Genomic DNA, 17,091 nt, shown 5'->3' with positions numbered 1-17,091 from the left:
CAGACAAGTTACATTTGTGCATGTTTGACATCATCCATCCAGTGCTTGCATTCTTGTTCTCCCTCAACAAGCATTTGAAGAATGCGGAGCTCCAAAACACAACTGACCCCACCCCAACTGACCCCACCCCAATCATTCACAGACCAACAGAAGCACACCGCCATTTATACAAGCTTGCAATTTACAAAGACAAAATGATCCCAGAACAAAAGTCTTACTTTAACATTACAGCAGAAATACTGCTACCCAGTAGCTCATCTGCACCCCCATTTTCAAACACCAAAATCAATGCTTTTTAGACTTTGGCAACCTCTTATTGAATGTAAATAATCTGTAATTATTTCTCGGTAATACAAAGTTACTTGGTACAGAAACTGACAAATGGTCAGTTTTATTGGTCTAAACCTTCTTCAATCTCTTCTTTTTTATTTCATAAAAACACACTTCAAACAAACTGCATGAGCAGAATGCTAAATATTGGCCAGGGGAAAGATGTACATGCCCAGGATTCCTGCTTGCCAAATTTTAGTAATAGTTATAGTTATAGAGATACAGCATGGAAACAGGCCCTTCGGCCCACCAAGTCCACGCCGACCAGCAATCCACCCCGTGTACTAAAGGGCCTGTCTCACTTTCACGACCTTTTTTACTCGTGGACATTTTTCATCACGCTAGAAAAAACGCCCCAACCTACTTGATGCCACGAGTACCTACGACTAGCATCACGGCCTACTACGACCTACCTACGACCTCGTGACGACCATGCTGAGAGTACGAGTCAAGGGCAAACTCGGCAGAGGTCGTGAATTAGGTCAGTAAAACTGGGACAGGCCCTTAACACTATCCAAAAACACTTGGGACATTTGGCAATTTTTACCGAAGTCAATTAGCCTACAAACCTGTACGTCCTTGGAGTGAGGGAGAAAACCCACATGGTCATGGGGAGAATGTACAAACCTCGTACAGACAGCACCCGTAGTCATGATCGAACCCGGGTCTCTGCCCCTGCAAGGTAGCAACTCTACCGTTGCGCCATATGGGACACAGAACAGATACATTTTGAATGTTAAAGTGAGATGAAACTGCGTGCATGAAGAGTTCAAGAAGGAACTGCAGATGCTGGAAAATCGAAGGTACATGAAGAGACTTTGTCTACAGATCAGACATGATTTAATTAAAAGACCGAGGGCTCAAAGGGCAGAATGCTGGTCCTATTATAGAAACAGCAGACAATATCATCCCTTTCTGTTGGTGGATCTCTCCAATTGCCTGTGGTTTTGCTTTATTAAAAAGCTAGTATTTGCATACGATGAGTTACAGGAACATTTAAGCAAACATAAACTAATCTCGAGGATTAAGAAAAAAACCTTTGGTATTCAGGCTCGTTAGACGTCTGAACCGGGAGGGAGCTGGAGATGTCAGGGAGCAAGGAGGGGGCCTTTAGACATGTGAACCGGGGTGATGCCTCCGGCACTTTCAAGGGGGGGCTGCAGGAGGCGCCCCCGGGACACAAAGATGGACCGACGAGGAGAGGGACGGCGGTTTGCAGGAACTGCTCCAGTATATTGAGCATGCGGGCCGGCCAGACTTTGAATAATGGTGACGCCAGCATGTGTAATATATGCAAAAAGAATTTCCCTGTGCAGTTGCACATGTGGCAAATAAACGCTATTGATATTAACTATAGAGGCAGATAATTTAATTGCTCGGGTCACTTCTTGCTGGATCAGACCCGCACAATGGAAGCACTGGTGCGGGGATTGAAAAATAGGAAAGAACAGAAAAATTGATAATTCCTGCAAACTTGTTCTACATGTACAAGTATTAACCGTGCTTTTGCAGTTGCAGCACCTAGAATGTGGAACAGCATCCCTCTTCTCATCAGAACTGCCCTATCCATCTACTCCTTTAAGTCTAGACATAAAACCTGTTTCTACTCACAAGCGTTTCTTGAGGGAGCACTGTGTGTATGTATTTATGTATGCATTGTTAGATCTATGTACCTTTGTATGTAGCATGTTAGTACCTGCACTGATGTAAAGCACTTTGGACAACGAGAGTTGTTTTTAAATGTGCTATAGAAATAAAATTGACTTGACTTGACTAAAGTTGCGCAATGCCGAATATCTTCTCAGCCAAATGAAAAGCAGAGGTGACCGTGCAAGGCAGGTTTGAATCTGCTCTTCCCACCTCCTGCTACAAGCTATATACAGGCTACAGCATTTAACAGCAGCAACAAGGGGAAAAAGAGATCACAGAGTGGAAGTCTACTCACAACAGGTTGCAGAATGTGAGAGGCAATTGAGTGACTTGACCAGAAAGTTAACAAATGTTTAAAATGCTGACAACTCATTATCAGGATAGTCTGAAGCAGCTTCAGTCTGAAGAAGGGTCTCAACCCGAAACGTCACCCATTCCTTCTTTCCAGAGATGCTGCCCGTCCTGCTGAGTTACTCCAGCATGCTGCGTCTATCTTTGGTATAAACAAGCATCTGCAGTTCCCACCTACACAACTCATTATCAGGGTGCTCCAGAGACACATGGAACGGCAGATGCCGAAATCTTGAGCAAAACACAAAGTGCTACAGCTAAATTCTTATTAAAGATGGTTCAAAGATCTCCAATGAGGTAGATGGTAGGTCGGAACCACATTCTAGTTGGTGAGAGGACGGTTCAATTGCCTGATAACAGCTGGGAGGAAACCGTCCCTGAATCTGAAATAGTGAGGTGTGTTCTCACACTCAGCAAAAGCGAAGGAACAACTTCGAAGGTGCACAGTCAAGGACATGGAAATACAAAATATCCAATCTTTAAAAATTAGCTTGATACATGAACCAAGAACAGATGTGTATCCGTTGCATTTTGTATGAGATACCCGATGCTTGTGCAACTCATCTTCTAGGGATCCACATGTGATACAGTGAGATAGTCCATCAGAACCTCTGCAGTTCTTTCTGCAATAAATCTAAAAGCAGTTGGTAGTTTGGTCAAAAAAGTCACTATTTTTTTCCCCACCCCAAAATTCCTGTGAGCGGCATATACGAAAATATAACATTAAATGGTGGTTGGGAATTATTATTATTATTTTTTTTTTAATTTGGTTAAATTCAAACCAGTCTTTGCTGGTTTCTGATGACGGGTGCTGTCTGTAAGGAGTTTGTATGTCCTCCTGTGACAAGTGACTCATGAATCCCACGTAACAATCAAATTACAATCTGCCCTTTGGGCACAACACAGCACATGGGAGTAACTCTTTAGCATTTGCTCAGTTCTCTCTCAATGTCCTGAGTGATTAAGACGTCATACAATATAGCGGGCCATCTTTCATAATTTGTACAGATATCGGACCAAGCAAAGCAACACTTTGAGCAAATTATCACACTTTAACCATCTATTCCAGGGCTCCTACTGAGCAGAATTAAAACAAATAAAAATGCACAAATGGATCTCTGCATCTCAACAAACTGTTTGACAATAGAAACCATCCAGGAAGTTGCAAATGGGATTACACAAAATGCCCGATCAAGGCGATTGAATGATACCCCCAAAAAAGTAGAAAGTTAAACGTTGCCCTCACAAAGATTGCTCCCGATGTTGGGGAAGTCCAGGACAAGGGGTCACAGCTTAAGGATAAGGGGGAAATCCTTTAAAACCGAGATGAGAACTTTTTTCAAACAGAGAGTGGTGAATCTCTGGAACTCTCTGCCACAGAGGGTAGTCGAGGCCAGTTCATTGGCTATATTTAAGAGGGAGTTAGATGTGGCCCTTGTGGCTAAGGGGATCAGAGGGTATGGAGAGAAGGCAGGTAAGGGATACCGAGTTGGATGATCAGCCATGATCATATTGAATGGCGGTGCAGGCTCGGAGGGCCGAATGGCCTACTCCTGCACCTAATTTCTATGTTTCTATGAATAACACCAATATATTGCTCAATTGCTCATTACTAAATCAGAATTCACTACAATATATGGAACCATACTATTTTGGGAGAACAAATCATTGCTGCAAAGATATTATCAACAAATTGAATTCATTCCATTGGAAAATCATTTCAACTTTCTCTCCATCAAGGATCTGCACTTGATTCTTGCCTGAAATATTGAGATCTGTGGAAAAGTGGATAGAAACATAGAAAATAGGTGCAGTAACAGGCCATTCAATATGATCATGGCCGATCATCTAAAATCAGTACCCCGTTCCTGCCTTTTCCCCAGATCCCTTGATTCCGTTAGCCCTAGAGCTAAATCTAACTCTCTTGTATGGAAGAAAACTGTCACAACAGGGCACAAACAAATTAACTTTCCCTATTGAAAAGTTCTTATGTAGCTTGTGGACCTGAGAAGCGAGTGCAAGGTTAGTACCACCCATCGACATTAAATTTCAAAAGCCAGGAAATGTTTATCCACGAGTAGATCATTTGTTGCGGATTTCTGGAATTCTACCAACCCCCAACTTGATCCTGAAACACTAAAGTGAAACAAAGCACGTACACAGGATGTTCTCAAATGGAAGTGGAGGCTTTGTGTTACTGGCAGTCAGCCTCCATGTTGGCAAGAGCTTGGGGAAGGGAAGGAAGATCAGTGCAGGTCTCTTGTGCATCCGCCATTTCCTCCAGCCAGCATTACTAACTACAAAGCATAAAATGCTGGAGGAACTCAGCGAGTCAGACAACGCTTGTGGGGGTGCTCAGGAAAGAACTGCAGATGCTGTTTACACCGAAGATAGACACAAAAAGGTGGAGTAACTGCGGGTCAGGCAGCATCTCTGGAGATAAAGAATAGGTGATGTTTCAGGTCAAGACCCTTCTGGAGGGAATGGACAGGCTACATTTTGGGTCAGGACTTTTCTTCAGTCTGGTTAGCCTGGCATCACCAACCTTCCTTCCATCACAAGGGCAGGTATTCACTGATGATTGCATGTTGTTTCACAACTCCTCAGTAAATGAAGCAGGTCGTGCCTGCACGCTGCAAGACAACGATCAAGCAAGGAATGATAAGTGATACTTGGGGGGGCAATAAGAATGCAAGACAATGGCTAGAATATCATGCAGCACAGAAGCAGGCTGCAAATATCTCCACCAATTCCATTCTCCAGCTCTCAAACTGTATCCTTCATGTCATGACAACCTGAAACACCCAAAATACTCAGTTCTCTAGTCAGCAAGTTATCCATCTTAGTTCTGGTAGGGAAGAAGGGATGAGAATACAATCAAATTCTCACATTTCCCTGCAATTTGCAGCATTTAAAAACATTGAACCCTCAAAGCAAACACCTTTCTGCCACATAATTACTTCTGAAAAGCACATGGGCGACAAGTTACGGAAGTAATGATTAAGATGCAAGTTCTCTTCCATTGCAAATACTTTTTTTTAAAGTTCTACTCTTTAAAAGGCATTCAAGTGAACAAAAGACTCCAAAACATTAGCCTTTGTGCCAGAAAAGCTAATCAGAAGCAAAGAACAGCATTGCATAAACTGCAGAAGCATGGAAACATAGAAAAATAGCTGATCTTCTAAAATCAGTTCCACGGATTCACAACACGTTGGGTGAAGAAGTGTTTCCTCAGTCCTTACGCTGGCTAGATATGCCACGGCTCTAAGGATGTGGGCCTGCAAACATCCTTGGGTCCTAACATCCTGTCACACAGAGTCACTGGAAAAATAATTCCCTTTGGGGAGGTAAACCTGCCGCATCAGCCAAGAACAGTCTTTCCCTTATTAGTTGTTGAAGCATGTTTTACAGTAGCCTTAATCCCCAAATGTGCAAATGGATTCCAAGTCTAAATGTCCAAGTCTATAAACCAGCCATGACTTATATCTGCTTCCGTTATTTCGCCCTCTGTGCAGCTGTTTAATTATTAACTTCGTAGTGATCGCAACTAATTAATAGGATTGGATCTACATAGGCCGAGCACCAGGAAGCCTGGCAGCTGAACCTGAAGCAGCGTCCACAATGGAAAGGTCAATGTTTGTTTGCTACTCACCTCAGAATAATCTGGAGATGAGAAAGGGAAGATTTTTGGGAGGGGAGGAAAGATTTGATTCAAGGCACTACAATAAAAACGACTTTTTATTTAAAAACAATAATTTCAATTACACTTTCAGCTCTCATATCCATCCTGATATTTATAAACACTTAACTATCCAACAGAATAGTTTAGAGACACGGCGTGGAAACAGGACTTTCGGCCCACCGAGTCCGTGCCAACCATCGATCACACGTTCACACTAGTTCTATGTTATTCCACTTTCTCATCCACTCCCGACACACTTGGGGCACTTTTATAGAGGCCAATTACCGACAAAACTGCACATCTTTACTGTGTGGGAGGAAGCCGGAGCAGCCAGCAGAAACCCACAAGGTCACAGGGAGAACATGCAGACTCCACGCAGACAGCATCCTAGGTCAGGATCAAACCCGGGTCTCTTGCACTGTGAGGACGCAGCTCTAACAGCTGTGCCACTGAGCTGTCCATAAAAGTCTTCCATTCATGAAAATGGTCATCAGAAAATGAAGAAGTCTGAAGAAAGATCTCAACCTTAAACATCACCCATTCCTTCTCTCCACATATGCTGCCTGTCCCACTGACTTACTCCAGCATTTTATGTCTATCTTCAGAAAATGAAGCTGGCACTTGGGATACCCCAAGCTTGATAAAAATGATGCTCGTCCATGAACCAGTTTAGAAGAGTTTTTTCTTTTGCAAATTCCCGCACCTCCTGTTTAGTGATCTGGAAATAACAAACTGTTGGAAATACCCAAGGAAGTCAGATGCTGCAGTATTTCCAGTATTTTGCGTATTAGTTCAGATTTCCAACATATGGCTTGTTTCTGTTTGTGATAACCTTGAGCTAATCGAGAATCAAGGAGGGGAGAGTATCATTCGGGTGTTTCATATCAGAGGGGCGGAGGTCAACATCTGCCCGTCTGGAGTGTACGTTAGTGTGCAGAGGACATCCTGCCTTTGTTCATGATTTGTTTCTCATGCACTTTTCCACGTCAAAGTAGGTTTAATTGTTCAGACTTTATAGCCAATAAATTCAGTCAGAAGGGTCCTGACCCGAAATGTCACTGATCAGAGATGGTGCCCGGCCTGCTGAATTACTCCAGCAATGTGTCCTTTTTTGGCCAATTAACGAAGTGCAAAACTCTTGATTGTTAATACTGACCAAAGATCCTAGAGCCGCTCTTAAGATCTTTGCTGATGACCAAGGTGCCATTAATCTACCTCTACTCTTTGCGTGCTCAAAATGTCCACTGTATATTGCTCTTCTTAATGTACTGGCCCTAAATTTGAATTAAACCAGTGCTGCATGTTCTGTTTGAATGACATTGATTCAAAGAGATCCTTATCACATCTTACAACACAATGGAGTGCATGGTTTTTCTCCCCCTCTCTTATTGAAATGCTCAATTACACGAGAGAACATCAGATAGCAATGAAAGATACAAGCTAACTTAAGAACAAAGGCTTCCCTGATCAGTGCAGTGATCAGTTTTAAATTAGTGCAGACAGGTCTTGCAGCTAACGGAGGTATCAGATAAAAAAGGACACAAATTGCTCGAGTAACTTAACTGGTCAGAAGCATCTCTGCTGAACATGGATAGGTGACCTTTTAGGTCAGGACCCTTCTATCTCGTGCATCTCAGATCTCTTGTGCATGCTGAACAAGGGTCCCGACCTGAAGTATCACCTATCCATGTTCTCCACAGATGCTGCCTGTCTCGCCGAGTTACTCCAGCTTTTTGTGTCTATCTTCGATTTAAACCAGCATCTGCTGTTCCTTCTTACACATCTAGTCCACCACCTGCAGGTAAACACATTTTATTTAACTGAAAATGACATAAAAAGCTCCATAGAGCTAGTAGCTAATTATGATAGCATGCAATAGCAAGTTTTACTGAAAATTATAATGTAGTATTTAAAACTTAAAATATGCCTGCTAGTGCAGAACAATCTATCTATAGAAAGATTAAAGTGTACCTCCCAAAATCTAGCAAACATGCACAACTAGTGGAAACAAAGTGATTCATCCCATCTTGGGACATGGCCAGATTTGAGGGTAGGGCTGTCCTGAACACATTGCTTTATACCTGCGCGGGACAGTGAGGAAGCCATTTGCATTAGTGCAATTTTCAGTGCTCTAAATTTTGTGGTGGGCAATTTTAGGCAGATGAAGGTAAAAAAATATCAACAGTGCAAGTAAACAAACTTGTGCCTCGAGGAGTTCTTTCGTTGACAGGATTAAGTAACAGCTCAGGTTCTCTGACTTGGTATCTATAACGCCATCACATAACAGATGCAATTTCTCTTTCGAACACTGCTGACACATCTTGGGATTCGGACAGCTTGAATAAAGAATCACACACAAACACATGCAATCTGTAACCACCACATCTATCTGGTCAATCCACCCCAGCCAAATATTTACAACTGGAATGGCTTCCGGACAGTCAAGTTCACAAGAAAACCAAACCAGTGCAAACTTTAGGTTTTCATCACAATACAATCCAAAGCAACTCAACATGCTTTAAAAAAGAATTCAAAGGAACTGGGCTATTTCAGCGAGTTTGATAATTGACTAAAAGGCAACAAAGTATTTTCCAAGTCTGCAACGGTTTCAAATTTCAGTCACATAGCTCGAACAGAACAGCCACTGGGTGAGAGGTTGAAACATCACGTTAGTGCACCAGTAAGCGTAATTAATAAAGGCGACAGAGTGGTGTAGCAGGCAGTGTTACTGTTGCTATCCCAACCTGGAACATCACCAGTTGAGTTCCCATGCTCTCTCTCTCTCTCTCTCTCTCTCTGATCATGTGCAAAACAATTCTTTAGTGTGAAGGAAGGTCTATTTCCCTTCACAGACGCTGCCTGACCCGCTGAGTTCATCCAGCACTTTGTGTTTAGCTCAAGATTTCAGCATCTGCGGTTCGTGCATCTCCAGTCTCTGACCGTGCAGGTTTCCCTTAAGTTATTTTCTTCCAACGTCCCAAAGCTGAAGTGAATGGTCGGTTAATTGGTGACTGAACATTACCCCTCGTGCAGGTGGGTGGTAGGAGAATAAAGGTGGAGTTGATATGGGAAAGAAACAGCTTATACAGTTTGTAGGTGGCTTGATGGGATCAGCCTGGGCCAGCACAGACACAATGGGCAGAATGGCCTACATCATGAAGATGTGAACGTATTCTGTCCTTAAATTTTTTAATGGCCACACAGTTAATGATTTTTTGAAAATCTAAAGTATATTAGTCATACGGCACAGAAACAGGCCCTTCGGCACAATTTGCCCATGCCAACCAAGATGCCCCATCTACACTAGTCACACCTGTCCGCGTTTGACCTATATCCATTTAAACTATTCCAATCCAGGAACCTGTCCAAATTAGCCAGTGTCAAATAACACTGTTCAGCATTGCAAGTTCTTGGTCAACTTGCAACCAACAGAATATTTCAGTATCTTGTACATCGGACAAAAGGCAAAATTGATCACTCAGGTAACTGCTGCACCCATCAATAACTCGAGTCGTTTAACAAATGACATAATTCCAGTGATTAATATTATTCTAGGGGCAGGTTAAAGGTACACTTTATGACTCTACGTTGCAAGAGAAACATTTGACAAATGATTGCACAAGGCTCTGGTGCAAGTTATGGTTCAACAAGCATTTTATCACTGGTTCTCCTTAAATAAATGTTTGCCACACTTCAAAAATCAATTCATGTTTATCAGTGGGCTGGCTAGGTCCTTCCAAAGTAAAGGATGCATCTTGGCACCTCATCAAAAATGACAATTCTGTGATGACAAGGTCAAGCGGCAATACTGCAATACAGTCTTCGACTCAAAATGTTAAGTTTGTTTCTTCACAGATACAGCCTAAATTGCTGTGTCTCTCCGCCTCTCCCGGCATTAGTGCAGTTAAAATTAATTTTGCTCTACATCGCTCAAAGCCTACAATTGTACTGTAGATGATGAGGTCATTAGACATTACTCGAAGTGGAAAAAAATAAGCAATTCTGTCCGCATTTTCCACATCAGTTCTTGCCATAATTATCAAGTCCATACAAGATATTGACATGCTGAACCACTCCACATTGTGGTACAGGACCAAGCAAATTTGTTAATTTAAACACTAAGGGGATATCTTTTGGCCGGTGGTGAGAGAGATTGCCGTTGCACCCAATTGCACTGCATGCAATGTGGGAACTGACTGCAGTACTTCCCTGAAGAGCGCTGCAAAAAAAAATGCAAAATGTTCATGCCAAAACTAAACCGGAAAAATCAGCACAAAACATTGGATAAACTGGGCAATTTATCAGAGTCTAACACCATGTTGGGTTGGATAGCATTCCTGAGTGCAGTACAGGATATAAATCACTCGAGGAAATATAAACACATTACATGCATCGCATTCACAATAAAGAACAGCAGATACACCAAGCCACTATGTGGTAATGCAAATGGCGCACTTACCTCATGGAAGTAATTAAAAAAAATACACAGGCAATGTATTAAAATGATTATATTTTGCTCAAAAAGAGAAAACTCAGCATGCCTTTTTTAGGTAGCTGTGCTGTACAAGAAACATGTCTTCACATTGAATAGCATCGCTAAAATACAAGCTTGCTATTATTCTGGGATCACACCAGATAGCAAGGATGACTGCATATTCCCCCTCATATCCAACTGCAATCTTTGACTTTTTCCCCCAAACCATATCAAGTATAAGAAGTGAATGGATTTATTTAACTGCTTTTAACCATAGTCTTTGGTTTGGGGCTCCCAGTGATATGAATATAAACTGCTCATTTCCATACGCTGGCATCCAGAACTCTTCTGAAAACCCCCAACTTCCTGAAGATAGTAAAAAGGACAGAGTCCCTATTCAAATTCTACCCTGCCACAGCAAACTTCATTTTGGAGTGTCTTGGAAATGACCGGGGTGGGGGGGGGGGGGGGAAGAAGAGGGGGCAGGGAGCAAGAAAACACTCAGCCAAGCCAATGGCAACACAAGAAATAGAAGGTGCTGGGATCTTGGGAAAGACACAAAGTGCTGGATGAACTCAGCAGGTTAGGTAGCATCTGTGGAAAGAATGGACAGATTATGTTTCAGGTCCGAACTCTTCTTCAGTCTGGCGACATTATGGGTCAGGATGGTAGACAAAAAATGCTGGAGAAACTCAGCGGGTGAGGCAGCATCTATGGAGCAAAGGAAATAGGCAACGTTTTGGGTTTCGACCAGAAACATTGCCCATTTCCTTCGCTCCATAGATGCTGCATCACCCGCTGAGTTTCTCCAGCATTTTTGTCTACCTTTCGATTTTCCAGCATCTGCAGTTCCTTCTTAAACATTATGGGTCAGGACCCTTCCTCAGACTTGTTGATCTATTTGATCAGTAGTACAAAACCCATATACGCTTCCTGCTCATATATCCATTAATTTCACTTTTATTAACCCAGCTTTCCCAATTTGATATATAAACTGTACTTGGTTTAAAAAAAAAAGGTTAAGGTTATTATTCCTGCAGTTTCCATATTCTTGCGTACAGAAGAACACCATTCCCTGCTCTGTTGTATTTTCACATCTAAAGCAATCCCTCATCCTTGATCCTCAATCGGGGCTGTTTAAATCAACACTGTTCAATTATAAATTTTCAAGATCTCTATCAAACCATTGTGCTGACAGACACGATCAAAGTCCCAACTCACGTGACTGCAATTGCAACACAGACATTTGCGCTGAATTTTCTGAGGTTTTTTTTGACAAGCTTGAACTATGGAATAGAAATTATTTCGCAACCATCCCTTTATTTCAGTTCTATTTCGACATTTGCTAATAAATGTAGGCAGTTTATCTTCAAGAACTTAGAAACAAGGAACTGCAGATGTTGGTTTACCAAGGAAAAACTCAAAATGCTGGAGTAACTCAGCAGGTCAGGCAGCATCCTTGGAGAACATGGATAGGTGACATTTCGGGTCAGGACCCCTCTTCGGTCTGAAGAGCTCTGACACAAAAAGTCACTGACCCAAGTTACTCCACCATTTTGTGTCTAATCCTCAAGAACTTCTCAGCTCAATCCAGCATGTATAACTATGCCCAAGATACAACACTGAAGTCTCGCTCTACCAGCCTCCCCATCCCATAAATCATTCTCCAACATTTCCGCCAGCTTCATCGTGATCCCACTGCCAGTCAAATCTTCCCCTCTCTACCCCCATCTCCTTTCTGCAGAGACCACACTCTCTGTGACCCCATGGATCACTCATCCCTCCCTACCCCATGCACTGACCAAGAATAGACGAGGCGACCACTTCCCCGAACACTTGACCCCCGAAACGTTGCCTACTTCCTTCGCTCCATAGACGCTGCCTCACCCGCTGAGTTTCTCCAGCATTTTTGTCTACTCTCAAGCACACTTTTTTTCCCCACTGCCCCCTCACCCAACTACTCTTCTCCTTCCCCATCCCCACCTCCCCAGGGCCACCTATTTATTCTTCCCCCCCCCCCCCCCAATACCCACCATCCCTCCTTCTGGTTCTACATTTCATTCCTCAGATTCCACCATCTGCAGACCTTTGTTTTCTACACTGATCACCTCCAGCCTTTGTAACTATCGCCATCCATCTCTTCTCCCATCTCATCAGCCATCGACTCAACCTTACCTGGGTCCACCTATCACTTGCCCCTCTCCTTTCCCTTCACCTCTTTGCTCCCCCTACTCCAGTCTCATAAAGCCCCGACCCGAAATGTAATCTTGCTATTTCCTTTCGCAGATTTTTACTTTGAATTTGGACAACACTGCTGGAGTAAAAGAGAGGTGTAAACAGAGTTAATTAGTTTTCAATACAGAACTAGAAAAATTACTTTAAAGGTAAAAAAAATAACGTGCAGAGGGACGTGGAAAGTTAAAAGTATAAATAGGTTCCTTCTGTGTTACATCATTCCGATTTTATTTATACTAACCAACGCCACATGTGAACATATAGTTAACTACCAAATAGAATAGGACATGATAACATATTAAATCCCTTCAAACTCTCCATTGAAGCGTCCATAGCATTGAAGACCAGAGCACGCTCTTAACACAAGTATACAACCTAATGACTTAGTCACCGTTGGGGAAAAAAACACTCCCTCCAGAGAGAATCAATAACTTTATATCTAATCTTGGTTTCAAGAAACTTTCAAACTGTTAAGAAGTGGGAATGACCAGGAAATCCAAGTACATGTTAAGACGCGTGGAGCCGGCACTCGCTGGAGGTCACCGCCCGAGTTCGCTATCACAATCAGAAAAAAGTTTTCCCCACGAACCTGCCAGTAACACCGCTCTCGTGTTGAAGATAAATTAAAGGGCAGGAAGAAGATATCTTTCGGGCATTAAATGTACCCATGCCATGAGAATGACGCGTTCTTCTGTCCTGAAGAAAAAAAAACTAAATGAAAGTCACCGAGAATCAATCTAAAAGACTTACGATGCATTCGCGAACTTGGTTGTGAAAGAGCTGTGTTCTAATTATAACATCGTCTTCCATCGCAACGCTACATGGCTGAGGCAGCGCGAGCTACCTGGCGGGCCGGGATAAGATGCAGTCCGCTCGCACGCTCGGCGCCGCTCTCATCTTCCAACTCCGCAGCCTGCCTCCGCTACAGCCGATCCCCATGGTACGTCCATCCCGATTGGCCACAAGCCGGCACGGGACGACACAGTCCGCGACGATCCATTGGCGGAGAGCAAATGCCCGAATAGAACGCCACTTGCGATTGGCTGCAACGGCGCGAGTTTGATTGGCTTTGGCTTCGAGAGTAAATGATTGGTGCACATTGCGCCAGTCAACGGGGAGAATACAACCCGAGCGTCTGATTGGTTGTAATTCTCTTCCTTTAAACGTTATCATTGGTTGGAACCAGTGAATCGGACGAAGGTTTCATCGAGCTACTTGATTGGTTGGACGGCCTCCATTTAAACCGTTCGTCGAGGAGTCAGCGGGAAGAATAAAGTCTCTCATATGGGAGTGGTGAAGAAACAAAGTTGTAACATTACGACGAAAAATGCCTTGTTAGCACATTCTGTTCTCGCTTTGATAGATAATTAATGTGTAACGTTTTGAACGATATGGATAATCAATGGAAATCAAAGTAAAAGCAGATAAAACATTCAGCAGGTCGGGCAGCATCTGTGGAGAGAGAAACAGTTGGATTTTCAAGTCTGTGGCCCCCTCATCATAACTGGGAAAGATGAATAAAACCAAGTTTGTCTTCAATGTAAGTGATAGAGCAGGAATGGTTTAGATTTGTTATTATCACATGTACTGAGGTACAGTGAAAATCTTTATTTTGCAAGCTATCCAAACAGATCAGATATATTCCATAAGTACACAAAAAAGCTGGAGAAACTCAGCGGGTGCAGCAGCATCTATGGAGCGAAGGAAATAGGCAACGTTTCGTCCCGAAACCCTTCTTCAGACTGATCGGGGGTGGTGGGGGGGACAAGAAAGGAAAAAGGAGGAGGAGCCCGAAGGCTGGGGGATGGGAGGAGACAGCAGGGGGACTGAGGAAGGGGAGGAGATAGCAAGGACTAACAAAATTAGGATACATTTTTGTGTACCTTCGATTTTCCAGTATCTGCAGTTCCTTCTTAAACAGATATATTCCATACATAGATATAATCAGTATCTACTCGAGTACAACAGGTAGAAGAACAAAGGGGCAGATATAGTGTAGGGGGTAAAACAAAGAGTGATACCAAATGAGTAAATGTAGCACACAAGGAACTATAGATGCTGTTTTACAGAGAAAGACACAAAGTGCTGGAGCAACTCAGTGGATAGGTGATGTTTCGAAACGTCACCTATCCATGTTCTCCACAGATGCTGCCTGACCCGCTGAGTTACTCCAGCGCTCTGTGAAACGTCACCTATCCATGTTCTCCACAGATGCTGCCTGACCTGCTGAGTTACTCCAGCACTCTGTGAAAAGTCACCTATCCATGTTCTCCACAGATGCTGCCTGACCCGCTGAGTTACTCCAACACTTTGTGTCTATCTACAGCATTTTCTATTTTAATTTCTGTAGAGTGAATACAAATAGAAAATGCTGTTCTGCAACTTTACCTCTCCTCTTTCCACAGATGCTGCCTGACCTGCTGTTTCCAACATTTTGTTTTTATTTCAGATTTCCTATATCTGCAGTATTTATAATTTATAATTAAAGTTAAAATGTTGATGAAAGTTCATCAAATTAACTCCGTTTGTCTCTTCACAGATATTACCTGATGTGCCGAGCGTTGCCAGTGATCTGAAAAGAAGTAACTGCAGGTAATCTTTAAAAAAAAAAACGATTTCCCCCCTGGTTTTTAATTTTCGTGGAAACTGAACGTATTGGCTCCTATAAAACATATGTTTCTGCGAGTTCAAAATTGAAAGATTATACTTCCGAAGGAACCCAGCGGAGGAAAATGTTGATTTCCAAAAATAATCTTTGGTCAGAGTATGTTTTTATATGCGACATTTTGTGGTCTGGACCCTTCTTCAGACTGAAAGCTGGAAAAGAGAGGTGAGAGCTCATGATTTAGTAAAAGCAGATTCGACTGAAACAAAAAAAATACTAATAAAGAAACGTTTTCTCTTTACGGAAATTATACATCAACATTATCATTCTTTAGACTTTTTATGAGGTATCTGATGACAGATTACCGACGGGCAGTGAAAATGTCATGAATGAAATTTAATGTTTAAGAAAGAACTGCAGATGCTGGAATAATCGAAGGTAGACAAAAATGCTGGAGAAACTCAGCGGGTGAGGCAGCATCTATGGAGAGAGGGTCTCGACCCGAAACGTCGCCTATTCCTTCTCTCCAGGAATGAAATTGATGTCACCAGTGTCCTCTGTAGTCGGATTCGAACTGTTAGCGGGAACGAGCACGCTTTCTCCCGAAAGTCAACGTACATTACATACATGAAATTCAAATGTACCGATCATCAGTGGATTGGAAATCTGTGTGAACAGAGCGCTATCTGCAGGCCGGTTCTTCCACAGCATTTAGTCCAAACACGTTTAGGTTTTTTTCTCCCTCTTTTAACGCCTCTTCAAACCTCCTAAATATTATTTGTGGCAATTAAAAACCCCCCAACAAATCGTTGGGTCAAACCGTTCCCTTCCAAATCCCATCAATCATTCTGAATGATCCTGACCTGAAACGTCCCACGTACATTCCCTCCACAAATACTGCCTGACCCGCTGAGTTACGCCAGGACTTTGTGTTTTGCTCAAGATTCCTGCATCCGCAACTTCTTGTATCTCCGCTTGCTTCAATGCGTTTTTTCTTTCAGATTTTGCAGCGCTTTATTTTATTATTATGTAGGCTTCACGTTGGTTACTGAGTTGATCAGTCTGAGGAAAGATCCCGACCCCGAAACGTCTCATATCCATGTTCTCATGATGCTGTCTGATCCGCCGAGTTCAGAACCCGTGTCTTCTAGTTAGTTTTTTTAAATGAATCCCCACTATTTTAATGTTTTCACTCAACGCGAATTAAATGTCATTTGATGCTATAATTTGTACCCTGTTTTGCAAAAGATTGTATTATATCACAGCTAGAAAATTGTTATTCATAATGATGTGATCATAGATTTAAAATAACCTGTAACCCTCTTCCCACCTTTCCTAATTTGTGGTTTGATACACGAGTGCAATGTCCTCTTTACATCAATAGGGGTTCTGCAATTGTTTTCAGAAAACAAGAAGAATAACAACCAGTATTTAACTAACAGGATTATTGTAAACCATAAGACACATTACATGACCGCTACCCATCCAAACTTGACATCAACTATGAGATATTACTACAGGAGGCCAATAGCTTGGTCATCGAGATGGGCTCTCAGGGTTAACTTTTGTCAAGTCGAGTTTACTGGCATCATGCACAATTATGTTGCTTGTAGACTCACAGTTTGTGCAGGGTGATTCAAGGACTTGTGTATGGCGTGCACAGCCTTAAGTTGTAGGACAACTTGTTCTATTTGATTTTATTTGATTGTGCACGCCGGGTTGATTACATTCGTCGAAACAGGGCGGACCACGTGAAGGTTGCAA

The 17,091-nt window shown here is 42.5% G+C and overlaps 1 protein-coding gene across 1 annotated transcript in view; it reads right to left on the bottom strand.

The window, feature by feature from the left end:
- The window catches only part of lmbr1l (limb development membrane protein 1 like), a 55,128-nt gene extending 41,479 nt beyond the window's left edge, over positions 1-13,649 (bottom strand). The window contains exon 1 of the mRNA XM_033015437.1: positions 13,473-13,649. Coding sequence (XP_032871328.1) covers positions 13,473-13,532 — 60 coding nt within the window. The 5' untranslated portion in view covers positions 13,533-13,649. The remainder of the gene's footprint in view (positions 1-13,472) is intronic.
- Between the last annotated feature and the right edge of the window lie 3,442 nt (positions 13,650-17,091).

The sequence above is a fragment of the Amblyraja radiata genome, chromosome 46 (genome assembly GCF_010909765.2).
Source record: "Amblyraja radiata isolate CabotCenter1 chromosome 46, sAmbRad1.1.pri, whole genome shotgun sequence".
NCBI lineage: Eukaryota > Metazoa > Chordata > Chondrichthyes > Rajiformes > Rajidae > Amblyraja > Amblyraja radiata.
Note: the sequence above shows the minus strand (reverse complement) of the source record. Positions and strands in the feature narration are given on the sequence as shown.